Here is a 24,964-nt window from a genome sequence, read left to right as displayed (position 1 = left end):
TCGAGTCATGAACGGTATGAGTGGATAATCACTATGCGAATCTGAATATTGAATATGTCTAAGAATGTTTAAGAGGATTTAACCTAAAGAGTGAATGTTAACAGAGATTGTTAAATCTAAGATTATAGTGTGAGACTTATGTTTTATGTGAGCTAATTAAGGTAGATTAAATTTTGATGGGCTTTTCTGTGGAAGGTATTAGAGTTAACAGATTTTGATTTATTCTTTAGATAGTTTTGAATGGAAGCTCTTCTTTGTATTATTAGCTGTATGTACCTTATGTTTAATAAACCTTGCTATTCTTTAACCAAATTTGTCTCTTTATGGAATTCGATGCACTGCTTGTAAAATTAGTTACGAATCTGGGCGGGAGATTTATAGAATATAATTTACGGTCATGATTGCATATCTTGTGTTATCTTTGTACAACTTCTTGATTAATATTCTAAATCTAAAGGTCCTAAGTGGCACAGCAGAAAAAAATAAATTTTCTTAGGACTTAACAAGAAGTTGGTCACGAAGAGCCCGCCACATAGGTTTTGTCTCAACCCTTGGGCTATTCCTTTGTGACCCAGAGATATCACGTGTCACACATAGGCAAGGCTTTAAGGAAACTCTTAAAATATATATTTTAAAGGAAATGGGACACAACATAAATAGCCCGAGGGTCGAGCCAAATCCTATGTGGCAGACTCTTCGTGACCAAAAAGTTATTTTATGATCAGCCACCAGTGTTAATATGCAAATATCATAATTTTTACTTTTTTATTTTCAATAAAAATGAAACAAGCTTTTAATGAATACACATATCAACTATTAGATTCAGACACTATTTTGATTATGTAGTTCTGCTTTAAAAAAAAATTAAGAAGTGTATTTCCAAAATTAAATTACTATATGTATTTCTTCCAGGGTCTATAATTTGTGCTAAATGCCCATGGGACAAGTTATTTTGGTAAAGTAACTCTCACATATGGCAAGGTTTTAATGTGATATAGTACTACATAGGAATTAAAGTCTAACAACACAAACATATCTGGTTAAATAAGAAAATTTTATACTTGAAGAAATATGCAATTTCACTTTTAATTAGCTTTTTATGTTATTTATAAGCTTCCCTGCACAGTTCGACACCCTGAATGATACCCCTTAAATTTTTTGCTTTTTTTCTTCCAAAAGATCACTAATTAGTGATCTTTTGGAAGAAAACAGGATGGGCTGGATTGCTTGCCATTTTACGGCCTTTCAACATGCTGATGGTTTTAAATTGAGGTCATGTGTTTATTTTTCTCTTCATCCTTGCTTTTACATATGGCTAATTGCACAAGATCTTTCTATTAACTCAGCTATGAATCTCAGATCAACTCTGGCCTGAGAGCATAGTTCAAGTTTAGACCTGTGGACAATAATGTCAGCAAAGCCAACATTTCTAACAATTACTAATACTCTAGATTACTGGCTATTTCTCCAGGAGCATATTAGGCTCACTATTTCCTAAGATTGATCCTCATCCCAAATGTTGCTGTTTATTTATTTTCTAGATGGAACATGGCGATTCATAAATGATCATTTCGCACTTTACGATGTACTGGAAGAAGCACTTATTTTAATGCTATTTAATTTTAACAGTGAAGCAAACAATAGGCTTTTTAATCCCAACCAACCATGTCAGCAAAAGTTATGTTTTGGTGAGGGATTAAAAAGCCTATTGTTTGCTTCACTGTTAAAATTAAATAGCATTAGAATAAGTGCTTCTTCCAGTACATCCTGAAGTGCGAAATGATCATTTATGAATCACTATGTTCCATCTAGAAAATAAATAAAAAGCAACATATGCTTGACTGCACGAAGAAAGACTTATAAGTCTTTTTTTCAACTGGTTCCCGAGTTAGTCGATCTCTGGCACGGGCAAGTAGGTTTTTTCTCCCTGAAACTCAGGTTTTTCGTCCTGTAAACCCAAGAAAATCAGCATTGGAACTCTCATTATTTTCAGACATGAAAAATATTGTGTTAGGGCAACAAGATATAGGCACTTGTTAGCCGAATTCTTCACTACGTACCGATTAATTGGTGATAGCTTTGGGCCAGCTATCTCTGATTGGCTACCACTGGAGATTGAACTGCCCACTCAGTCTCCAAAAAGTTAGATAGGGTTAAAATGGCCTCGCCTACTCCCTTATATGGAAACAAAAAGGCATTAGTTGATTTTTTTTTATTTATTTTTATTTATTTATTTTTTTTTACTATTCTGACTCAAAAGACCTACATAATATCATCATCATCAAATTCCTGACATGTATCCTCAAGAGGTGTACAGTCTAATAATAGCATGTGTTTTAAATGTCAACTTTACATAAGCAATCGCAAAACCTATAACACAACTGTACTGTACTGTGTATGTATGGGAATGTTGTTAGGAAGAAAGAAGAAACTGGTTGATGCGAGGTGTTTCTTGATAAGCTGGGGAGGAGATATTCTTTGGGAAAACAGTATGGAGAAGGCTGTTGGGAAGAATGAAAGAAGTAGATGAGAAGTTTATAAGTTTGGAGTTGAACTGCATACAGATATTGACTAATGACTGCTTGTGTTCTTACATTACAGGAAAGTGGAGGTATGATGGTCATCAGTTCAGTGGAGAAGCATTCACTGAATTGATGACCATGAAAATACCTATAGAAAAAAGACAATTTAGAAACAGAATCTATAAAAAGAAAGTGATTTGAGGGAGTCTGTGAAACAGAGTCTCTTCTTGATATGGTTTGAGCATTCTGAGGGAAGTTTTGGTGCACTATCCCAAATGTCAGATCAGTATTTTAAGGTTAGATAGATTTGGGATTTTAAAGTGTTACAAATACAGTCATACCTCGGTTAATCCTATCTCTAGTAACAAAGCCTAGATATAACGAAGTCCGCAATTTCAATCCCCATTTTATGTAAAAATATTAAAATTTTAAGGTTAGTGCCTGGCAGTCATCCAATTGGCAAACAACGGCGACTCACCATGTATTCTCAAGCTGTGGGTGTGTCTGTTTTAACAGTTTTGTATGTCATCCATATAATTTAGTCGTTACTTACACTTCGTAGCAGTGGCACAATCAGGATTTAATCTTGGAGGAATGGGGGCAAGTTGAGTAGACGATTTGAGAATACACACTATGCATTGCTTACAACCTATGACTGAGCATCTATAGTGATCACCAATACATGATACCCATGATCTCCTCTGGCCCGGCTCCGGCAAATGAAGTAGTGCTCGGTCTGCCTGAGCACTACTTTGTTCACCTTGCATTCACAGCGGCCGTGATTCCTGAGAGTTATAGGTTATTCCCACCTTATGTGAACCAAATTCATAAGGTTGGTTGAGTGGATAGCATCTCCACTATCTAATCCATAGGGTGTGGATTCAACTCCCATAGTGGCATCAGAACTTATACATGCTGCTTAGATGGGATATGGATTTCATCACCCAGTGTAAGACCACTGCCTACTTATTAGAGGCCTGAAGTGGCTTGAAAAAGTTCCCCATTTGGTCTCTGAAGAAGGCAGGGTTTCTGGACTTGGAACAAAATAAATAAATTAAAAACATATATAAAATCAATAAAAATAGAAGAAAAAAAATCCTCAATTCACACTTTTCTTACTGGACTGATATTTCTTTGACTATTCAATTTTTGTGAAGGAAAAGTGGCGAAGTGAAATTGAAAGATGCATAGGAATATGGTTACCTTGTGTATATAGTTTCCTTAGTCTATATATCAGTGGTTTGGACTTATCTGTAAGTTTTCCCTCTTAATGCTACTTTTTCTTTCCTCCATTCTGCATTTGGGTAATTGTTTGCAACATGTCTAGAAAAGAAAATCAAAAAGTAATCGGTCCAGTAAGAAAAGTGTATTTGTTAGATTTGTATTATGGCAATCCTGCCAAAGCTTGCTATCCTATAGCATCTTAGTACTATAAGTGGGTTAAATGAAACAGGAGCTCTTCTCTAGTTACCATTTTTCATCTCTTTTCTTCAGGATGGTAGTAAACGTGGTGTTTTTATGTGATTCACACCCATGGAATATTTATTTGTGAACTTATAGCACATTTGTATTGTTGGTGAGTTGAGGATTTTTTTTTTTTTCTATTTTTATTGATTTTATATATTTTTTTAATTTATTTATTTTGTTCCAAGTCCAGAAACCCTGCCTTCATCAGAGACCAAATGGGGTACTTTTTCAGGCCACTTCAGGCCTCTAATAAGTAGGCAGTGGTCTCACACTGGGTGATGAAATCCATATCCCATTTAAAAGCATGTATAAGTTCTAATGCCACTATGGGAGTGAGTTGAATCCACACCCTATGGATTAGAGAGTGGAGATGCTATCCACTCATTTGGTTCACATAAGGTGGAAATAACCTATAACTCTCAGGAATCACAGCCACTGTGAATGAAAGGTGAACAAAGTAGTGCTCAGGTGCACCGAGCACTACTTCATTTGCCAGAGCCGGGCCAGAGGAGATCATGGTTATCATGTATTGGTGATCACTGCAGATGCTTAGTCATGGGTTGTAAGCAATGCATAGTGTGTATTCTCAAATCATCTACTCAACTTTCCCCCCATCCCCCCAAGATTAAATCCTGATTGTGCCACTGCTACGAAGTGTAAGCAATCACTAAATTACGTGGATGACTTGCGAAACTGTTAAAACAGACACACCCACAGCTTGGGAATATATGGTGAGTCGCCGTTGTTTGCCAATTGGATGACTGCCAGGCACTGACCTTAAAATTTTAATATTTTTACATAAAATGGGGATTGAAATTGTGGAATTCGTTATATTTAGGCTTTGTTACCAGAGATAGGATTAACCGAGGTATGACTGTATTTGTAACACTTTAAAATCCCAAATCTATCTAACCTTAAAATACTGATCTGACATTTGGGATAGCGCACCAAAATTTCCCTCAGAATGCTCAAACCGTATCAAGAAGAGATTCTGTTTCTAAATTGTCTTTTTACTATAGGTATTTTCATGGTCATCATTTCAGTGAATGCTTCTCCACTGAATTGATGACCATCAGTGGAATACGAACAATTGATCATTCACAAATAGAACAAGCCAATGTCATATCGCTAAGTATTAAAAGAGTAAGCATTTTTTATCAGTCATGATTAAATTAAAGATATTAATTCAGAAATTCATGTAATAATCTTAAATAACATTAGACTAATATAGAAAAAAAAAAGTGTTTATCCTGATTAAACTTTCCCAAATTTTTGATACAAATATACAGTCATTACGATTCAAGAGGACTTTGAAGTAAGGCCTCCACACTTTCTTTAAATAAACGTTCAAATTTATAGCAACATCTGTGTAAGAGGAGGGTCTTGGACCAAAGGATGTTGTGGCTTGTTTCTATTTTGTGGTGAGCTAATCTAGATTTCTCGGGTTTGTTGTGTTGAATGGATGATTGATGCACATGAATTCTTTTTTCTATAGAGCGTCCAGTTTGTCCAAAGTAGGAAAGATTACAGTTACATGGAACTTGATACACACCAGGTAGAGACATAGTTGAGCGTTTATCCTTAGAAGCAGGAAAATGGGTGGATAATTTGTCAATAGGTGTAAAAGTGGCTGTTAAATCATATTTCTTCAGAATTCTTGAAATTGGTACTGAAATCCTGCAAATGTAAGGAATTGTAACTCGACGTATTGAATCTTTGTTGTTTTCTTTTCTGCTTGTTCTATTTGTGAATGATCAATTGTTCATATTTCACCTTGTTTTTTAAAACAATTCCTATGTAGCCACTGAAGATGGTCTAATATTCAGACTGAAATATTTGGCAAATTAAATAATATTCTTGTGTAAACGTGTATATATTTTATAATCCTAATACTTAACACCTAATATGTATATTTTCTGACATAACTGGTAAGATGCTGATATTACCATTGATTACTCTGATATTCATTTATATGTTTCTTTCTTTAACAAAAAAAAAAAAAAAAAAAAAGAGAGAGAAATAGAAAAGAACTTTAATTAGCACTTTTGGCCTATTCATTCTCACACTTGGATGTAGGAGTAAAATTAAAATAGACTTTAATTTTAAGAATGCATATAATGTATAATATGCATTCTCACATAATAAGGCACTCACTGGAAAATATCAAGAAATAACTTACTTTTGAAAAAATTATTATATCACACCTCCAGGGAGTCTAAAGACTTATCGAGGGAGGGCATCAACTCTACAACTCTTTGTCTCACTACTCCACCAACCTTCATCATCTAACACCAATGCCGTCTACTGCCATTAGTGCTTTCACAGACGATCACAAACATCCATGCCCACGGAGGGATTCGAACCCTCAGCCTTTTTGCTGGAGAGCGGATACTCTAACCACTCGGCCAACCAGGTCGGCAAATGTTGGACATAACACACAAAAAAAATTATTTCTAGTTTCTTTACTGAATCAGAAATCTCATTGTGAAACAACACTAAAGACTGAGCAATAGTGTTTTTAATTTTATTTTTTAGATAGTGATTAAAGTGATGTTTTACTGATTTGGCATTGCAAGCAATTTTCTTCCTCTTTGTGTTCTTGTGTATGTGCACGTGCCAGAAAGCCTTTGTACCGAGTATTATTGTTTGAAGAGAGTCAAATAGTCCAGTTTTCTTCATTTTGATTTCTTATATGCCTAAGAAACTGTAAATCTCTTTCTCTCTCTCTCTCTCATTATCATAATACTTGTTATATATCACCCTGAAATTAATTTAAATTTGGTGCATTCCACTCTTCCATACATTTTAATGCAAAACAGTACTTTTTGCTATAACTAAGGTTTTGAAAACTCAGGTCTGGCCTAGATGTTGAGTCAGTCTAAAAATTTAGACTAAAATAGTATTTTATGCTATTTTATTATACCCTGAATTAGACTGTTTTATTTAATTATACTACATTCTTTGATCACACACCATTTTATGTGATTATTAGCACTCTTGAAGGATAAATAAGTTTTTCATATTTTAATGATAATATTAGTTTAACTTATTGTAGTTTTTGTTTTAAATGAGTATATGATTCACTGAGTTATTTAATTTGTTAGTAATTTTTTTTTTTAAATATGATATTGTTGATATGGTGCCAGTGCATGATACAACAATGGGCAGCAAAGACTTTGATGCCAAGTGATTTGAATTTGCAAGATTTTATGCAGTGCAGTGTGTGTAAGATGTATTCATCATGAAAATTAAAGGATATGCAGAAGGAAATTTAAACTGGAGAGAGAGAGAGAGAGTGTGTGTGTGTGTGTTAAATGTTTCAAAAGTTGAGTGCCAATGGAGCAAATGTTACCAGAGTGGACAGTGTCGACAGTAGGATGGAAGATGTGGCCTTGGAAATAGAGGAAAATGAAATGGGCATGAATAAAGAAATAGTTCACTTGAATGTTAACCTTCACAGGATAAAGCGTGAAATTGAAAATTTGCAGAGGCATCAAGGGATTTGCAGGGCTGAGAAGAGAAAGATGCAAAGAAGCAGATGGTCCAAAGTAATAATAAAGATTGAGCAAACAAACAAGAAAAGCAAGGAGAACATTATGTACAGAGACTCAATGATCAGGGAGTACTTAATGAAAGAGTAACAAAATTGTTTTCCTAGTGCAAAAATATGATATTAGTCATGACATCTGGGTGCAAAAAGGTAAGATAAAAAAAACTAATTGTCTTGGCACAAATGATTTGAGAAGCAAAGAGTATTCTATTGGGGAAGATGTAAAGAAGTTTTAGAAGAAGCAAAACTGAAGAACAAGAAAATGAATATTGTAAGTCTCCTACCACCCTATGATTGAGGTAAATTTGCGAGAAGGTATCAGTAGCAAATGAATCAGTAAGCAGGTTGTGCAGAAAGACTAATGTAGGATTTGATCTATGTTTGACAGAAAGAAAGATTTGTATAATGTTGATAGACTCCATCTAATGGTTTTGGTGTTAGGTGTCAAGAGAGAGTTTTGTTCACTAAATATGCCGAAGCAAAAATTCAGTCTAACTTAAGCAATTAGGATGGAAGCAGGTGAGTTTATGTGAAGGCACCCATGAGGCCAGTGAGTGTGAGAATGACCAAGTGTGGAATTTGGTCTCTCGAGCAAAAATGTTGAAGAGGGTAGTCAATTCAGGAAGTAAAGGTAGGTGGGGGGGGGGGGCTTAAAGAGTTGCTGCAGTGTCTATACACTAATGCCAGCAATATCAGGAACAAGAGGGAAGAGTTTTTGGCATTGGTGAGTTTATGTGATCCTAATTTTTTTAGAAGCTGAAGATGCAATGATTGTGATGTTTGTGCCAGGAGAGGCTTGATGTTAGGGTGATTTCAAGAAATAAAATCTCATCTTTTCTGGAAATTTAATTGTTGTTAAAAATAATAGTAATAAATGGGAGAAAATGGTTCTTTTTTGTGAAAAATAAGACAGAACTGGATTTTACTAGCATTGGAATTGACAAGGCTATTTTAACCCCATTGGAGGATGGCTTGGAGCTCAGAATTGAGGGCAGTGGTTATTGATGTTCTGTAGGTTGAGGTGAGTTTTGTAGAGTAAGATTTATTAAATGAAAGGGAGGAGTGCAGTGTGCTGTCATCTGCAAAACTATATTGGGTTGGAGGTCTACTTAAGTAGGTCATTTGTATATAGAAGGAAGAGAGTTGGTGAGAGAACAAAAACCTTATGGAACCCTGGCATTAATTGAATGGTGAGAGGATAAGAAACCATCCACCATTACACATAGTGTACTTCCAGACAGAAAGCTGGCAATCCAACTGCCGAAGTCCTAAGACAGACCAAATTATAGGAGTTTGCTTAGTAAGCCTTTGTGCTAGACCCAGTAAAAAGCTTTGAAGATATCAAGTGCAACCACATGAGTTTCACCAGACTTCTCCATGGCATTTGTCCAAAGAATGGTGGATCTACTCATATGTATCTGATATGAGTAGATCTCCTGTTGATCGGCAGGCAGCAGAATCTAGGCTGGTGGTCGTTTATTAGTTGGGTGCCTTCGAGGTAGTACGAGCTGGGAATTGATGGTTCTCTCCATTACTTTAGATAGGAGTGAGATGAAAGAGATAGGGTGGTAGTTTGACTGCGGTGCTATATTGCCTGTTTTGGGAATGGTTGAATATAGGCCAATTTCCAGGCTGTGGGATAGATACTATTGGAGTAAGAGTATATACAGGCGAACTGACTGAATTCAGTTCTGGTGCAACAAACCTTCAACAATTGGAGGACTGCCATCAGGGGCCAGGAGACTTTTTTATGTCTAATTTGGACAATCGTTTTCTGATCTCTTTCTGGCAAAAGGACATAAGGGACATTGGAATGGTTGGAGAAGGGATTTACTATTGTCAGTTGCATGCATTGGAGGCAAAGTGTGAAGCAAGAAGATTGTTTTCTTCTGTAGGTGATGATGCAATAGAGCCATCTGGATATGATAGGGATGGAATAGCATTGGGCAAAAGTTACAACCAATTGCTTTGCCAAGAGACAAAAAGGCTCGGCTGCTGTTTGGACAGGCTGCAAGTTCCTGCTTTTTTGATCTTTCAAACTCTGGTTTGGAAGCATTGATAGTTTTCTTGCAGCAGTTTTGGGCTTGTGTATAAGCACTAAAGGAAGATGAAGTTCTTGATGTGAGGCTGCCCCACTTGGCACTGTTATAATGTCAAACTACTCTTGTATAGGAGTGGTTATGTAAGCATTGCTGCATTGGGGGGGATGAGCACTAGATTGTGGTCAGAATTGCCCCCGCTAGGTAATTCTAAGGGTCCTTGGTGAGAAAGACATCTAGGGTGTTTGGGGGTGGTTTGAATTGTCTGGTATTCCCATAGAGTTCTTTTGTTACTTGGCAAGTAAGAGGAAAAATGACTACGGAAGATTAACCTTAATGAGTGATGATGGTCACGAGGTAACAGAAGCATGTAAAATAGTTAAGTTATGGAGTGACCAATTTGCAATGGTATATCGAAGTGAGGTTACTGCTGTAACATGTGACAGACACTGATGTGGGAACAGAGGTGGATCAATTGGATGTTCTTATGATATTGCAGAATCTCAATGTAAATATAACTGTAGAATTAGATGGGATATCAGCTAGGATTTTGTGAGAATGTGCAAGGGAACTGGCAATGCCTTTGACTATGCTCTTTCATTTAAGTCTCAGCTCTGGTAGAGTTCCAAGGGAGTGAAAAGAGGGCAAAATAATTCCTTTGCATGTGTTGTTGTTTCAGTGCTGTGAGGCCATTATGCTGGAGGTTTAATAGAATATTTTCAGAGCTGGAAAAGGATTAAAACTAATTTTAATGCTTCCAATATTTTGTGTTAGTCAGTGAGACATCTTCAGGGATTACAATGGAAAAGGATAACAACAATAGTTTATCACTTCTTAGACACCTTAGTAAACATGCCTTCCTAATGGTAACCTTTCCTTCTCTTATATAGAAAACCTACCTCACACAGGCAGATATACATTCACAAACTCTCCCATCACCACCCCTCTCAACACTATGGCGTTATTAAAACTAATCAATAGAGCCCACAAACTTTGTTCCAGTGGAATTTCCCTTTCATCCGAACTCAACCACATACACAACACCTTCCTTTCCAGTGGCAACAGCACTTAAAGAATTAAAAATAAAAATAATCATTCCCTGGCCATCTCTTCAGAAGGCCTTCAGAAATGCCATCTCCATACCCAACATCTGTGGCACATCAGAAAAAATAGCCAGGTGCTTAAAGCAGTGCATCCACACAGCATTTAATCCCCACCACAAACTTACTACCCTTATCTGTTCCACCAAAGATCAGCTCCTCTCTCTCTCTCAGTGCCTGGAGTATCATCGTCGTTCGTTATCAGCCATTGTCAATCCACTGCTGGATAAAGGCCTTTCCAAGATTACTCCAAAACTGTCTGTCCATGGCTCTCTTTTCCATGTCACTCCTGCAAATCTGATATCATCAATCCACTGTGATTCAGGTTGCTGTTGTGGTCATTTTCCTCTTATGGAAGCCAATCCAGTACCTCTTTTGTCCATCGTTGATCTTGTCTTTGAGCAATATGCCCAGCTCATTCCACTTCAGATGTTTCACTCTTCCTATGATGTCAGACTTTGGTTTGATTTCTTATCCATGTATTCCTTTTGTGATCCAATCTTGTGGTACCAAGTATACTTTCCATACTAAATTGTGTTGTTCTTAATTTTTTGAATTTCCTTTGCATTCAGTGTCCATATTTCACAGCCATATGTCAGTATAGGAAGAATACATTGGTTAAAAACTTTTCTCTTCAGACATAATGGTAGTTGGCTTTTGAATATTGAATGTAATTTTCCAAATGCTTTCCACCCAAGCATCATGCCTTTTAATTTCGTCCATGATATTTTGTTCCATTGATATCTGTTGTCCTAAGTATATGTAATGATCTACTTTAATTTCCTCATTGATTTTTATTATTTCTGGTTAGACATAGCTATTGAACATAACTTGGGTCTTCTGTAGGCTTGCTGTTTTGCTAGCAATTTGGAGTTCATGGATACGAGTCTGTAATTCATGCACAGTTGAAGTAAAGATAACTATGTCATCTGCAAAGCATAAATGGCTTAAATATCTTCAATTTATCTTTAGACCTTTCTCTTCCCAATCAAGAAGTTTGAATATTTCTTCTAAGCAGACTGTGAATAATTTTGGAGATATTGTGTCACCCTGTTTTATACCTTTCTGTATTCCCACAGTAGAGATGTTTCCATTGAAATGAATTGCTGCTGTGGCATTGGTATATGCTGATTTGATGGTTCTGATGTATGGCTCCTCCACTTGTTGGTTTCTTAATGCTTTAAGTATTGCACAAGTTTTAAGTAAATCAAAGGCTTTCTGATAGTCAATAAAACAAAGACATAGTAGTAATTGATATTCATTACACCGTTCAATAATCTGCTGTACAACTTGAATATGGTCCATTGTACTAAAGCCCCTTCGAAAGCCTGCCTGTTCTTTTGGTGGTGCTAGGTCTAGAGTCACACAAAGCTAAGACTTTTGTAAACACTTTGTAAACCACTGATAGTGGACTGATAGGTCGGTAGTTCGTCTTCTTTCTCACCTTTTTTTGTATCAGAATTGGGTAGCCTTCTTCCATGTTGTTGGTACATCATTTTTCTTCAGTCATAAAGTAAAGCTAAGAGTTTGTAGATTATTTTTCCACCTGTTTTCAGAAGTTCAGCTATAACTCCATCCTCACCTGCAGCTTTCCCATTTTGCAAGCTTTGGATGCTCCACAAAACTTTTTCTGGTAGAATCTGTGGTACTTCAGCTGTGTCATAATTGTCTTCTTCTTCTTTTAATTCATCATCCTAATATAATATTGAGTAAAATTCTTCAACTCTTTTTGCTATAGCATATCTATCTCTGGTGATGGTCCCGTCTTGTAGTTTGACTGCAACCATCTGTTTGTTGGTGTTCATCAATTGCTGTTTGACTTTTTTGAGACTATGGTTGTTTTCAATTGTTTGTTGTATGAATTTACAATTGAATTTTCTTATTTCTTCTGTGATACGTTTTCTGATTGTTTTACACAATTCAGTGTATTCAATTTTATTCAGTATTAGTTTGATTGTTTCATTTCTCTTAGTTTCTTCGGAGATTTTGTCTTGTTTGTGTTCTGTGGTACAAGCTATTTCAAGTGAGCATTGTAAATGGTTTTGGGTAATAATGTCATTACTTTCTGATAGATCAGCATTGTCATCTATGGTGAAATGTTTAAATCTATTGTTTAGTTCGTGTTGGAATATATCGTTTTTTTAATGTTGAGTTTGTGTACATCTATGTTTTGCTTTGATCTCCGAAACATTTTTTCTTCTTTCTTTTTGGCAGTTTATTTTGATTTTACTGTATACCATATGACGTCACTTCCAATGTTGAAGGTGTTTATAACAGAGCAGTCTTGAAGGATGTTTTTCTTATTGCTGAGGATAAAGTCAATTTCACTAGTTTTTCCATTTGGACTTTTCCATGTCCACTTTCTATGTGTTTGTTTCTTGAAAAAGGAATTCATGATATACTGGTTTTCTTTTTCTGCAAATTCTATTAACCTTGCTCCTCTGTCATCTCATGCCATATCCAGAATTTCCAATTGAGCTTTCATCTGAATGTTGAATACTAATTCTGGCATTAAAGTTTCCCATTACAATTCTGAAATGATGTTTTCCTTTATTGTACAGTTGGGATACATCATGATAGAAGGCTTCAATTTTTTTGTCAGTATGACCAATTATTGGTGCATAGATTTGGATGATCTTAAGAGTGTATCTTTTCAAAATTTGAACAACAATACTTTCTATTTGATCAGATACACTGCCAAATTCTATTATGTTGTTTTTCAGTTTTTTGTTGATCAAGAATCCAACTCCACTAATTCTTTCCTTATATTGGCCTGTACAATACAGTATGTCTCCATTTTTTAATTGAAGAATTTCTTCACCAGGCATTTGCACACCACAGTGCTTGGCTGCACGAAGGAAGACTTGGTTTCGAGTCTAGTTGGCGACTAGAGGAAATTTTTCTAAGCCTTTTTTCGACCGGTTCCCGAGTTAGTCGATCTCTGGCACGGGCAAGCGGGTTTTTCGTCCCGTAAACTCAAGAAAATCGACCGTAGAACCCATATTATTTCAGACATTAAATATATTGTGTTAGGGTTAGGGACCACGAGATGGCAGCACCGAGCCGTCTCTCTTCACTGTGTACCGCTTAATTAGTGATAGCCTTGGGCCATCTATCTCTGATTGGTACCAGTGGAGATTGAACTGCCCACTCAGTCTCCAATAGTTAGATAGGGCTAAATGGCCTCGCCTACTCCCGTATACGGGAATAAAAAGGCGTTAGCTGATTTTTTTTTTTTTTTATGTCTAACTTCGCACAGTCCAAGAATGTCCCATTTTAGTTGCTTTAGCTCTTCAGTTAGTTCCATGCTTCACTGAAAGAAATTAACAATGTTGTCGCGAGCTAGGAAATGAAAGAAATTAACAAATAATTAATATTTAAGATAATTAGTTTTTTAATGATTACATAAAATAAGTCTCCCAGATCTTCTAGAGAGAGAGAGAGAGGCAATCATTTCGATTTAAATTCGGTCGGTGTAAAAAAGCTTCACAACTTTCTTTAAAGAGGCGTTCATATTTGAACCTGCATCTATGAAGTAGAATAGCTTTATCCCACTGGATATTGTGTTGTGCTAGACCAGACTTCTGAGATTTGTTGTAATCAATATAATATTGATGTTCTTTAATTCTTTTTTCCACAGAACAGCCAGTTTGTCCAAAACAAGAAACATCACATTTCACAAGGAATTTTATAAACGCCAGCCAAAGACAGAGATGACAGTTTATCTTTTGTAGAAGGCAATAAGGAAGAAATTTTGTTGATAGGAATATAAGTGGGAATCAATTAGTACTTTTTTAAAATTCTACCTATAGGTTCTGAGATTCCTGGAATGTAGGGGATTGGAACATAAGATTCAATTATTTGTTGGATTTGATTAGGGTGGTAATTATTAGATACCATTAACTTTTTAATGATGGAAAGTTCTTGTAAGATTTCTGGAGAAGAGCAAACTTTATGTGCCCTATTAATTAGAGATTTAAGAATGCCAAATTTTTGAGATGGTGAGCAGACATTTTATGAATGTATCTGCCAGTAAATGTGGGCTTTCGAAAGACGCTTGTAGATAAGGTACCAGAAGAAGTTCGAGTAAGCAGGATGTCCAAAAATGATCAAGTACCAGAATTTTCCTTTTCCATGGTGAATTGGATATGAGGATGAAAGCTATTTATCTGTTGTAGAAAGGTGGAAAGCTCATCTTCAGTATGTGACCAAATGGCAAAAACATCATCGACATAACAATACCAAAGAGATGGTTGAGGTGAAATGAAAACATAGTCTCTTTAATTGTTTCAAAAAATAGTTAGCCAGAGACTTTTATTTTATGTAATCATTAAAAAACTAATTATCTTAAATATTAATTATTTATTAATTTCTTTCATTTCCTAGCTCGCGACAACATTGTATTTTAATAGGTGATCCACCGAATATTTGTTACTTGTATTCTATTCCTATCTGTTTGTAACACTGAAGATGTACTATTATTTTTAGTACAAAATATCTACCTTATTTCTTAATTAAAGTTATTACTGTGGACTTGCGTGTTGTTTTTAATAATTTTTAATTACATTTTTACTTTGATTTAAAGATATCTGATAATTTTGATGAACATGCATGCAAAAATTTGTTCTGAAAATGTTTTTTTCTAATTTGTTGTTGCTGCTGAATGATTAGCCAAGTGTGATATAATTTTTCCAGGTTTTCTGTTCTTTCTTTGTATTGTTAAATAAAATAATTCTTTGAAAAAATGGTTTTAACTTAAAAATTTTATTTGTCTCTGAGAGTGGCAGCACTAAAGAATTTTTGTACCTTCTAAAATATGCTTAAATTCTTCTTCCATTGTTAATGTTTTTTATTCAGTAACCTCACCAATATTTTTATTTCAATTTTCCTGTTGAAATAAAAATATTTCAACAGGAAAATTGTTTCATTACATTCAGTACTTGAACCAGGAAAAAGTCTCTACATAGTTTTTCTTGCAAATACCATTAGTCGTGTTAGTAAATTATTCAAATTAAGCGATTTAATCTTGAGGTATTTGATTAAATTTGCACTACTGGTATTTTTTTTTTAGAATCACTTCAATGAACTTTAATAGTCATAACTTATTTTAATGGTATTACAACTACAAGCAAAACTAAATTATAAAAGAATGTTTATTAACTGGCGTACATTCCACTGGATTTCAAACCAGCACAATCAGTAAGTGAAATGATTCTCTCCCATATTTTTGGCAGATTAATGTAGCCATACTTGTTAAGGTTAAGAGTGCTTCATAGCATTGCTGACTCTAAAAATAGTCCCTCTGACCTGTAATAATTACTTTATAGCATACTGGATTTCTTACATCTGATCCTGTGTGGAGGGAAGTCCAAAGAACTGTTTTGGTTTTCCAGTCATGAATTGTTATAATGTTGGTAGCAAACGTATTTGTTTTGTTCTCCAAGGCATATGCTAATAGGTGTTCTTCTCTGTGCATAGTAGGCTTAGTCACAAGGAACTACACTCCAGGATATGCTAGAGGATGGAGTTTGTCCTTACCAGAGCTGATCAGAGTTACTAATTTGATGTAGTTAAAAGGTTATATTTTATTGGTACTTTGGCTCTCTTTTCAGATGTACCTCATTATTATTATTATACGGTATTTCCATGAAGTTCAGAGACTCATCATGGGAGACCATACTAATGTTTATACACACAAAACCTATCATACCTCTCCTTAAACTCGTACACACTAACTACATTCTTACACAACTTCCGGAGATAATCCTCTAGTTCTCAGTGAAGCATAACCACACAGTTTGAAAGTATCTGTAGTAAGTACTTCGTTCTCACTGAGTTCCATGCATTACAGTATCATTATTCTCTTTGTAGATTTTTCCTTGCAAAGTAAAGTAACCTGCATTCATAATAAATTTGAATAATTCCAAGATATTAGGGGAGGGATTTAGACATTACATCAAGAGTGCATGTTAGAGGTATGTTAGTAAATAAGGAAGCGACATCAAAACTAACCATTCTGTCCATTAAAGTCATTAGATAACTGATACAAAACTGTCAATTCATGAACAATATAATTAACCATGATGCGAGCACTGCTACCAGTTGATTCAATAATATGCTTCTCAGAAATTATATTGAAAGTGCTCATATGATTTTTGACTATTTCTACCAGTTGAGATGCTGAACATAATTTATAAATTCAAACCAAGGTTAGAATTTCTCTGTAATCATGCATCTCACATCTTTGTACTAGTCCATTTATGAAGGCGACTTTATCTCTGATCTTCCCAGAATTTTGCTTGAATGACACCATTATATCTGTTTTCTTCTTTTAAAAATCGTGAATCAACTTCAGATTTCTTCTTGCAGCTTTTGAAAGCTTGGAATCTGACTTTGTTATTCCTTCTGACATAAACTTTGATTTTGTGATTGCTCTTATCATTATATTAACAACAGTGCTTGTTTAGCAGAACGTTTCTAAAGGTTTTTTTTAAATATTTGTCAATGGTTTTGATTTTTTTAGAAGCGTTATCTTGTATTTCAGTATCATTTTTCAAAATAATGCATTGTTTAGTTGTTAAATGCACATCTTTATTTGTAGCTTCTGAGTTTGCTTGAAAAATTCCCAAACTTTTGATTTATTTTGGAATAGTTATTTTTTTTATCTACTTATTTTCAATCTTTACTAAAAAAAAATTCAAACTTAAAATAAAAATAGAAACCTGCTTCTAAATAAAATTGGCATATTCATGTGCAGTGCACATTATTATTATTACGTGACACCTCCGAGGAGTCCAAAGAATCATCGAGGGAGGGCACCTACTCTGTCTCCACCACTCAGCTCATCAACTACACCAGTGCCATCTACTGGCCACTACCACCAATTGTATTTCCACAGCAATTAACTGAAATATCCATGTCTACAGTGGGATTCAAACCTGGAGCCTTTTGGCTGGAGAGCAGATATGCTAACCGCTCGGCCAGCCAATATGCTGCAGTTTGTTTCTACAATGCATAGCCTGAAAGAATAAAGTTTATAGTCACATGTGTGAAACACACACATGAATACACATATAGATTTGCTTAATTATGGTAACTTTGATTTTAAAAATCCAGAATTTCAGTTAATAATTTTTATTAACTGAAAGTTATTCACAAGCAACATAATTTTTTAAGTAGATGATTGTAAATATGTTAAAATATAAATCAGTTAGCTTATATCATGGAAGCAAGACTATATTCATCCTATCCTAAAAATGGAAAATAAGTCAATCTTCACATTATTATCCCATTGCCTTCACCTCTGTTCTCTCAAAAATGGAGATGGTCGCTGTTAAATTTATTTGTCCCCTGTGGGTCCACTATTTAATTAGTAACAGCAATATGGATTTTAATCTCATATCCACAGCTGATTTCATAGCTACATTTGGGCACATATTATGTAAGGTTTTGGAGAGAAAGTTGTGTGACAGCTGTTGACATTTCCAGGTCATTTGATTTTGTCCAACATGGAGACCAACTTATTGTGTGCTATTTTATGATTTTCCTTTCTCCAACACATAAATAACCCACTCTCACTAACCTCAAATTCTGTTTGTAGTTTTACTGATGCAATAGTACAACATTGTTTCTGTTTATTTGACAGAAACTTGAAGAAAGTGCCTAAGCTTTCCAAGCCTTCCATTGCCTTGATTCTGATCTTGCCATTCTCTGATGTTGATGGGGATAACCTTATGAATCTCAATATTCCCAAATCACAGTCCTCTCTTCTCACAATAAATATCTCAATTAACTTTCTCTTAGATTTGGTAATACATGGATCCCTGTGATTTCTCTTCGTGGACTAACATACATCTCCAACCTTTCCTATTACATCACAGCCCATAATATTTTCTCAGCTTTTCCTCTGCCGATGCTATATAAATTCCATGTTTATTGAACCTTCAAATACTGTTTTCACTCTGGAGCACCATATACCTCCCTAAAAATGCTTGATGCTATCCTAAAGAAGGGTAGGTCTGGTTATTAGAGATCATCCTCCCCCTCCCTTTCCCAACTCATTCCAGTCATTTCTTCTTAGACATTGTGTCTGCTGTCTTTCTTTTCTATAGGTATTTTTATAAGTGTTGTCCAACTGGCCTCAATCATTCCTCCTCTTTGCTTTTAGCCTATAAAAACAAATAACTGCTGGTCATCATTCAGACAGTTCATCTTCAAGCTTACTGAACAACTTTTCATTCTCTTGTTTCATTCCATCAACCTCTGTTCTTTAAAACAATTTTTACAACCACATTCTCCATGGACTGCCATTTCTGGCTATTCAAGAAAATAAATTCTATCTTGCTCTTCATCTGTATGCCTGCATACTATTGATAAGCTACAAGTTTTGTAACATGTGTGTGTGTGTGTGTGAGTGAGGGGGGGGTGATTGATATGTTACAAAAATCAACAGGTGTTAAATAAGCCATGTCACAAAACATGATCCACATAATTGCAAAGCTTACTTAATGTTACAGTAGAATGTTACTAGTTTTTGCAGAATTAGATCTCTATCCATTTTGACCAATATGTGCTGCTTTCCTCTCATGCACAGCATGTTGATACATAAATTAATTACCAGCTTCTTAACTTCTTTATTAATTTATTGACCCTTCTCATTCCATTTTACATTAATGTTAAAGTAGAACGTTACTGGCTTCTAGAACATGTTTATCTGAAAGATAAACTTACTCTATCAGTTTCTTTTTGTGTGTGAATAATTGAGTAAAATTACTACTTGGTAACTGAGTAAAATTTTTAATGCTAATAGTTGTTCATGATTATAGTTCCATCATGATTGTGCTGAACAGGATAATTTTCCTTTTGGAGTCAAATGCATCTATTTCATTATGGCAGTACTGAAATCCAAAATGGCAGAATTTGGGCCAGATTCAGGTGGTAGAGTAAAGGTATGTTTCTACTTCTAGCTCTTGATTTTGTGACCAAAAAAAATTGGTTAAGAAATATTTTTTGTATATTATTCTCTAATCAGAAAAAGAAGATGAAATACACTTCAAAATGAATAATTTAAATAACATGGATACAAGATGCAAGCCATTAATCTTCTCATCAGATGTAATAATCTTCACCCAAGGCAGTAGGCACTAATGGATCAATTAATCATCAAAAATCCTGTTTCTAAGTTTCAGAGGTATGATTCATTAAGTGAAAAGCAAGAAAGAGGTGTGTGTTGCTTATATATTTTGTTTATATTAGGATCCCTTCCATGAAAGGTTGTAAATGTATCATATATAAGAAACTTGAGCGGAGTATGAATTAGATAATTCAGAAACCCTGCTTTAGAGATCAAACATGGCACTTTCTCAAGCTACTTCAGACCTCCTGTAAGCACTGTGGTGATTTCACACTAGATGTTGAAATTTATCTACAACCAAATGAAATTTTATAAAATGACCATGCTTGCAGTGGGATTCAAACCCATGACCAGCTTGTCTGTTGTTGGAGAGTTGAGGTGCAATCCATTCAGTCAATCAATCAGGCTTGTCAGAGTTGAACTTGTCTCTTGCCTGCCCAGCTAGTGACAAGGTAAACCACTAAGTCATTACTGATTGGTTTTGAGTTATAACTTTGCGATGCAGAAATGTTGTCTTAGCTTTAATATTTTTTTTTTCTTTCAGAGAGTTCTTTTGAGAAGACTGTTTGTGAAATAACAGTGTCACTCAATAAAGGTGTGTGTGTGTTTAACATTTGTGGCAGGAAAAATGGACTAATGTAAAGAGAAGCTTAAAAAAATAATTAAATTTAGTGAAATTGTGAACAAAATGAAATGTAATTTAGTTAAAGGCAGGTCCTGTTTAACAATCTTGGTTAAATATTATGGTATTATTATAAGGAAACTGAAAGTAAGAAATAATTTTGTATCATATATTTGGATTTTAGAAACCCATTCTGTGTAGTAATGTGTAATAGTCATGGATATTAGTTGAAAAAATATAGCATTAACTGGTAGGGTACACTATCTGACAGTCATTAAAATGGAGTTGGTCAAACCTTTGCTGCTGTAACAGTCTTCAGTCTTCTGGGAAGTCTTTATACTAGATTTTTGTATGTTTCTGTGATAATTCCCTTCCATAAGAGCACTAGCAAGGTCAGTTACTGATTTCAGGTGATTCAGTATTCCAATTTATCCCAGGTGTTCTATGGAGCTGAGATCAGGTCTCATTGCGGGCCAGTCAAATTTGTCAATACCCATCTCATCAAGCTGTTCCTTTACAGACTTTGTTTTGTTGATAAGGGCATTGTCACATTGATACAGAAAGGGCCTTCACCAAACCGTTGCTATAAAGTTGGAAATTTGTAGAATGTCATTATAAGCTGCAGGGTTCGCATTCTTCATTCCTGGAACTAGGACATTTAGCCCAAACCATGAAAAACAGTTCTAGACCATGATACCTCTTCCACCAAACTGCACAGTTGGCACATCACATTTAGATTGATAGCATTCTCCTGGGATATGCCAAAAGCAGGCTCATCTGTCAGACTGCCAGATGGTAAAGCATAATTCATCACTTCATAGAACTCATTTCAACTGTTCCTGAATCCATTGGTTGTGAGCTTTACACCACTCCATATGACACTTGGCAATGCCCTTGCTGATGGTAGGCTTCTGTGCAGCTGTACAACCATGGAAACCAGGGGAGAATGCTGGTCTTGAAATTCACGCTTGCTCTTGTTATTATTCAGGGAGTGAGAGGTGCGATTGAAGTCTGATTAGCAGAATAATGAATTACTGACCATTTAAAACTATATATTTAGAAATTTATGTACATTTAATCATACAAATACAACATTTATTTTCATCATCCGTATCAAGGATTTAGGTCTAGCATGGCCTGTTCCGGCCTTAAAAGTCATCGTTTGAGAGGTCGTCCTGGTTTTCTTTTTCCTAATGGCTTGTACTTTAAGGCTTGTTTTGGTAATCTTTCTGTTTTCATTCTTTGAATGAAATTGTGTTCCATCCATTTATGTTTATATTTTTTAATTTTTTCTATTACTGGTTCTTGGTTTAATTCTTTCATAATTTCTTATTTCTTTTGTGATCAAATAGGGTATACATTGCAGTTTTTCTCATAAACTTCATTTCTGCTGTTGTTAATCTTTGTCTTTTTGTTTTATTGTCCAGATTTCACTTCCATACATTAAGACTGGTAGGACTAATGTATTGTATACTTTTAGTCTGGTTTGTTTTTGAACTAGGTTTGGTTTAAATACTTGTTATTTTTAAATATTTTGCAATTTTTACGTTTATATGTTTTTCATTTTCATATGTGATCATACATCCTAGGAAGTTAAATGAATTCGCCTGTTCTAAGATCTTGTTATCTATTACTATTTTAGTTCTTGCTGGACCTTGTCCTTTAAAGGCCATAGTTTTTGATTTTTTTGTTGATATTATCATGCCATAATCTTTGACTATCTCATTTAGATCTAAAATAGCTTTCTGTAAGTTATCTTCAGAATTTGTAATTATTATTTGGTCGTCGGCAAAAAAAGGAGAGTGTTTAAATTCACTGTAGGAGAAAGTTTAATTCCTTGATGTAAATTGTTATGCCATTTTATTATTATTTCATTTAAGTAAATATTAAAAAGAGTTGCTGAGAGGGGGACATCCCTGTCGGACCCCTTGGTTTATCTCTCTCATATATGATAGCTCGTGATTTAATCTTATTTGTATTTGATTATTTTCATATATACTTGTGATAGCTTTTAGGATATTATTTGGTATTTATCTTTCTTTTAATATGTTAAATAATGTTTCTTTTAACTTTGTCAAATGCTTTTTCAAAGTCAATAAATGCAATATGTGTTTCTAAATTATATTCTCTTCTTTTCTCTATTATTAATTTTAGGCAAAAGGCCGGGTCTATACATGATCGGAATATTTCATTAGTTTGCTATTTAAGATTCTGCTATATATTTTGTAACAGGAATTTAGTATACTGATACCTCTATAGTTTTTAGGGTTATCTCTATTACCTTTTTTAAAGATAGTAATCACAATTGCTTTTTTCCATTCTATTGGGGTGGGGGGATACCAGTTGAATAAATTTTTTGAAAATATTTATTTTACAAATGATATTCTTTCTGTTTCAGTTTAGTTGACCTACTCGAATTCAAATTCTACCCTATAGTTCTTCTTTATGAACTGGTCAATAACATTGCCATAAAAAGTTGGTTATAACTTAATTTTCCCAAGCAACATTTTCTCGATACATAAAAGGGCTAACGATACAGTCTTTCTTGTCCTTGGGTTGACTACAGTATGTATTAATGCACCTTAGCGCCGAAAATGAGTGTTCCACGTAGGATGTCGTGGCAGGAATACTTACTACCAACTTTGAGTTTGAAAACTTCAGGCATACCCAAGTACACTTTATTGGTGTGCATGAAATTCATTAAGTCTGAAATGCTTCTGTCTTTGAATTCAGACAATACGTACATTACAATTAGTTCAGCCTTTAAGCGAACTATATCGAATAATGATCCATAGGTTTTTTGTCAGGCATGTTACATCGCTTTCAGAGAATTTATTTCTGTAGCTTACAAAAAAAATCATAATTAAGGAGAGAAAAGAACTGAAAATTTGCAGTAGATTTGAAGCGTCTCTTGAATTTGTAACATGATGTTGTCCAGGATTTCATTGAAATGATGCTTAAATCTTAACTCTTCTGAGTCATCGCACACATGACATCTCTTATGACTTGGTTCCCCTTCACAAACATATCACGTATAACATTATCATAAATACTCGTGAAACCTTCCTCTCTCATAGTCTGAATATTTAAAGAGAATTCTTCAATAGTTTTGGCACAATACCTTATATCTTGAGATTTGGTTTGCAAAATTTTAAAGACAACATCAGAAAATGAGAAAAGCTTTGAAAATACTACCAGTAGAAATCGAGTGTTAAACGTATGTAAGAAAGTTAAAAAACCTTGTGCTTTCAAAACTGTGTCACTGTCCCAGTCATTGGAGCATCCAAAATGTGTTGAAAGATTGCCTGTATCATACCATAATTCTCTTTCACAGTGTACACAATATGCGAAGTGAAGTTCCATCTCGTTGGCTCTGCAGTGGGCAATTTCCTTTCAAAAAAGTTCTTAAGAGCAGCTCTCCTCTTTGTAGACTTGAGAAGAAAGCAGTAAGACCAACATAGTTTGAAAGAACACTGTACACTCTTTGATGTTGGAAGCAGATTGCTGTAGTGTTAAATTCAGCAAATGGCTGTAATAATGCACGAAAGTCACACGCGGATACTGTTCTTGGATCCATTTGTTTAAACCACTCACTTAACTGGCTAAGACAGCAGCACCATCATATGTCTGAGCCACAAGTTTTTTTCTCACACTTGTACTCCTTCAGAACTGCACTTGTGTGTTTGAAAAGTGCTGCAGTGGATCGATCTCGGCTCACATCAGTGAAATCCAGAAATCTTTCGTGAACTTCATTGTTGCATTCAATGTAACGAAGAACAGTCGAAAGCTGAGACTTGTTTATGATGGCAGAAGTTTCATCCATAATTAGTGCCATAAAGTCAGTTTGCTCGATCTCTTTCTTTCTCTATTACCTCCATAACTACTGAGGTAATTATAGCAATCAAGTCGTTCTGACTAGCTGAAGATGTACCTTTAAAAAAGACTCCTTCAAATGAGTTGCCAAAAGAGGATCATACTGACTTATTAGATCAAGAAGTTGTACATAATTTCCTCTGTTTGCAGACATCAGGGACTCTTCATGACCACGAAATGGTAGCTCTTGCTTTGATAAGTAATGGACAACATCTATTAAGCCTTTCAGAATTTCGCGATTTTTTTTTTTCACCTTTTATTATGCAGTACATCTCTGACACATTTCTGTTTATCAAGCTGGTGATCAATTGTTGTTCTTCCAAAGCTGTTTAATTGAAGAAAACACTTAATATGGTTGGCAGATTTTTCATGCCTGGTAATAGATAATGTCAAAGTGTTGTAAGTTGCTAATACCACTTTTGCACCACACCCTATTATCACTAGAAAACAGAAGAAAAAGGCCAACAAAACAACTTATTCAATTTCTTTGATCTGCTAACCAGTGAGTATTCTTGTACTGACCTTCACTGAATGAGCGAACATATTCTCTGTTTTTTCCTTGTGATGAGTTTTTAAATTTGGCAGTGACGGACATGGCCTGCTGTTCTTTACAATATCATTTTTCTTCGGGAAAAGGGATTTCTTAATGCACACCTCT

At 34.9% G+C, this 24,964-nt stretch overlaps 1 protein-coding gene across 2 annotated transcripts in view; it reads left to right on the top strand.

Annotated features, from left to right (window-relative positions):
- The window catches only part of LOC150105356 (YEATS domain-containing protein 4-like), a 163,516-nt gene that overhangs the window by 43,290 nt on the left and 95,262 nt on the right, over positions 1–24,964 (top strand). For both annotated transcript variants that reach the window (XM_090394736.1, XM_090394735.1), the window contains exon 2: positions 19,504–19,626. In XM_090394736.1, coding sequence (XP_090250862.1) covers positions 19,567–19,626 — 60 coding nt within the window. In that variant the 5' untranslated portion in view covers positions 19,504–19,566. The remainder of the gene's footprint in view (positions 1–19,503; positions 19,627–24,964) is intronic.

This window comes from Typopeltis vanoorti, chromosome 6 (genome assembly GCF_054136105.1).
Source record: "Typopeltis vanoorti isolate ZY-2024b chromosome 6, IOZ_Tvanoo_1.0, whole genome shotgun sequence".
Taxonomy (NCBI): Eukaryota; Metazoa; Arthropoda; class Arachnida; order Uropygi; family Thelyphonidae; genus Typopeltis; species Typopeltis vanoorti.
The sequence above is the reverse complement of the archived record's forward strand: the minus strand, read 5'-3'. Positions and strand labels throughout refer to the sequence as shown.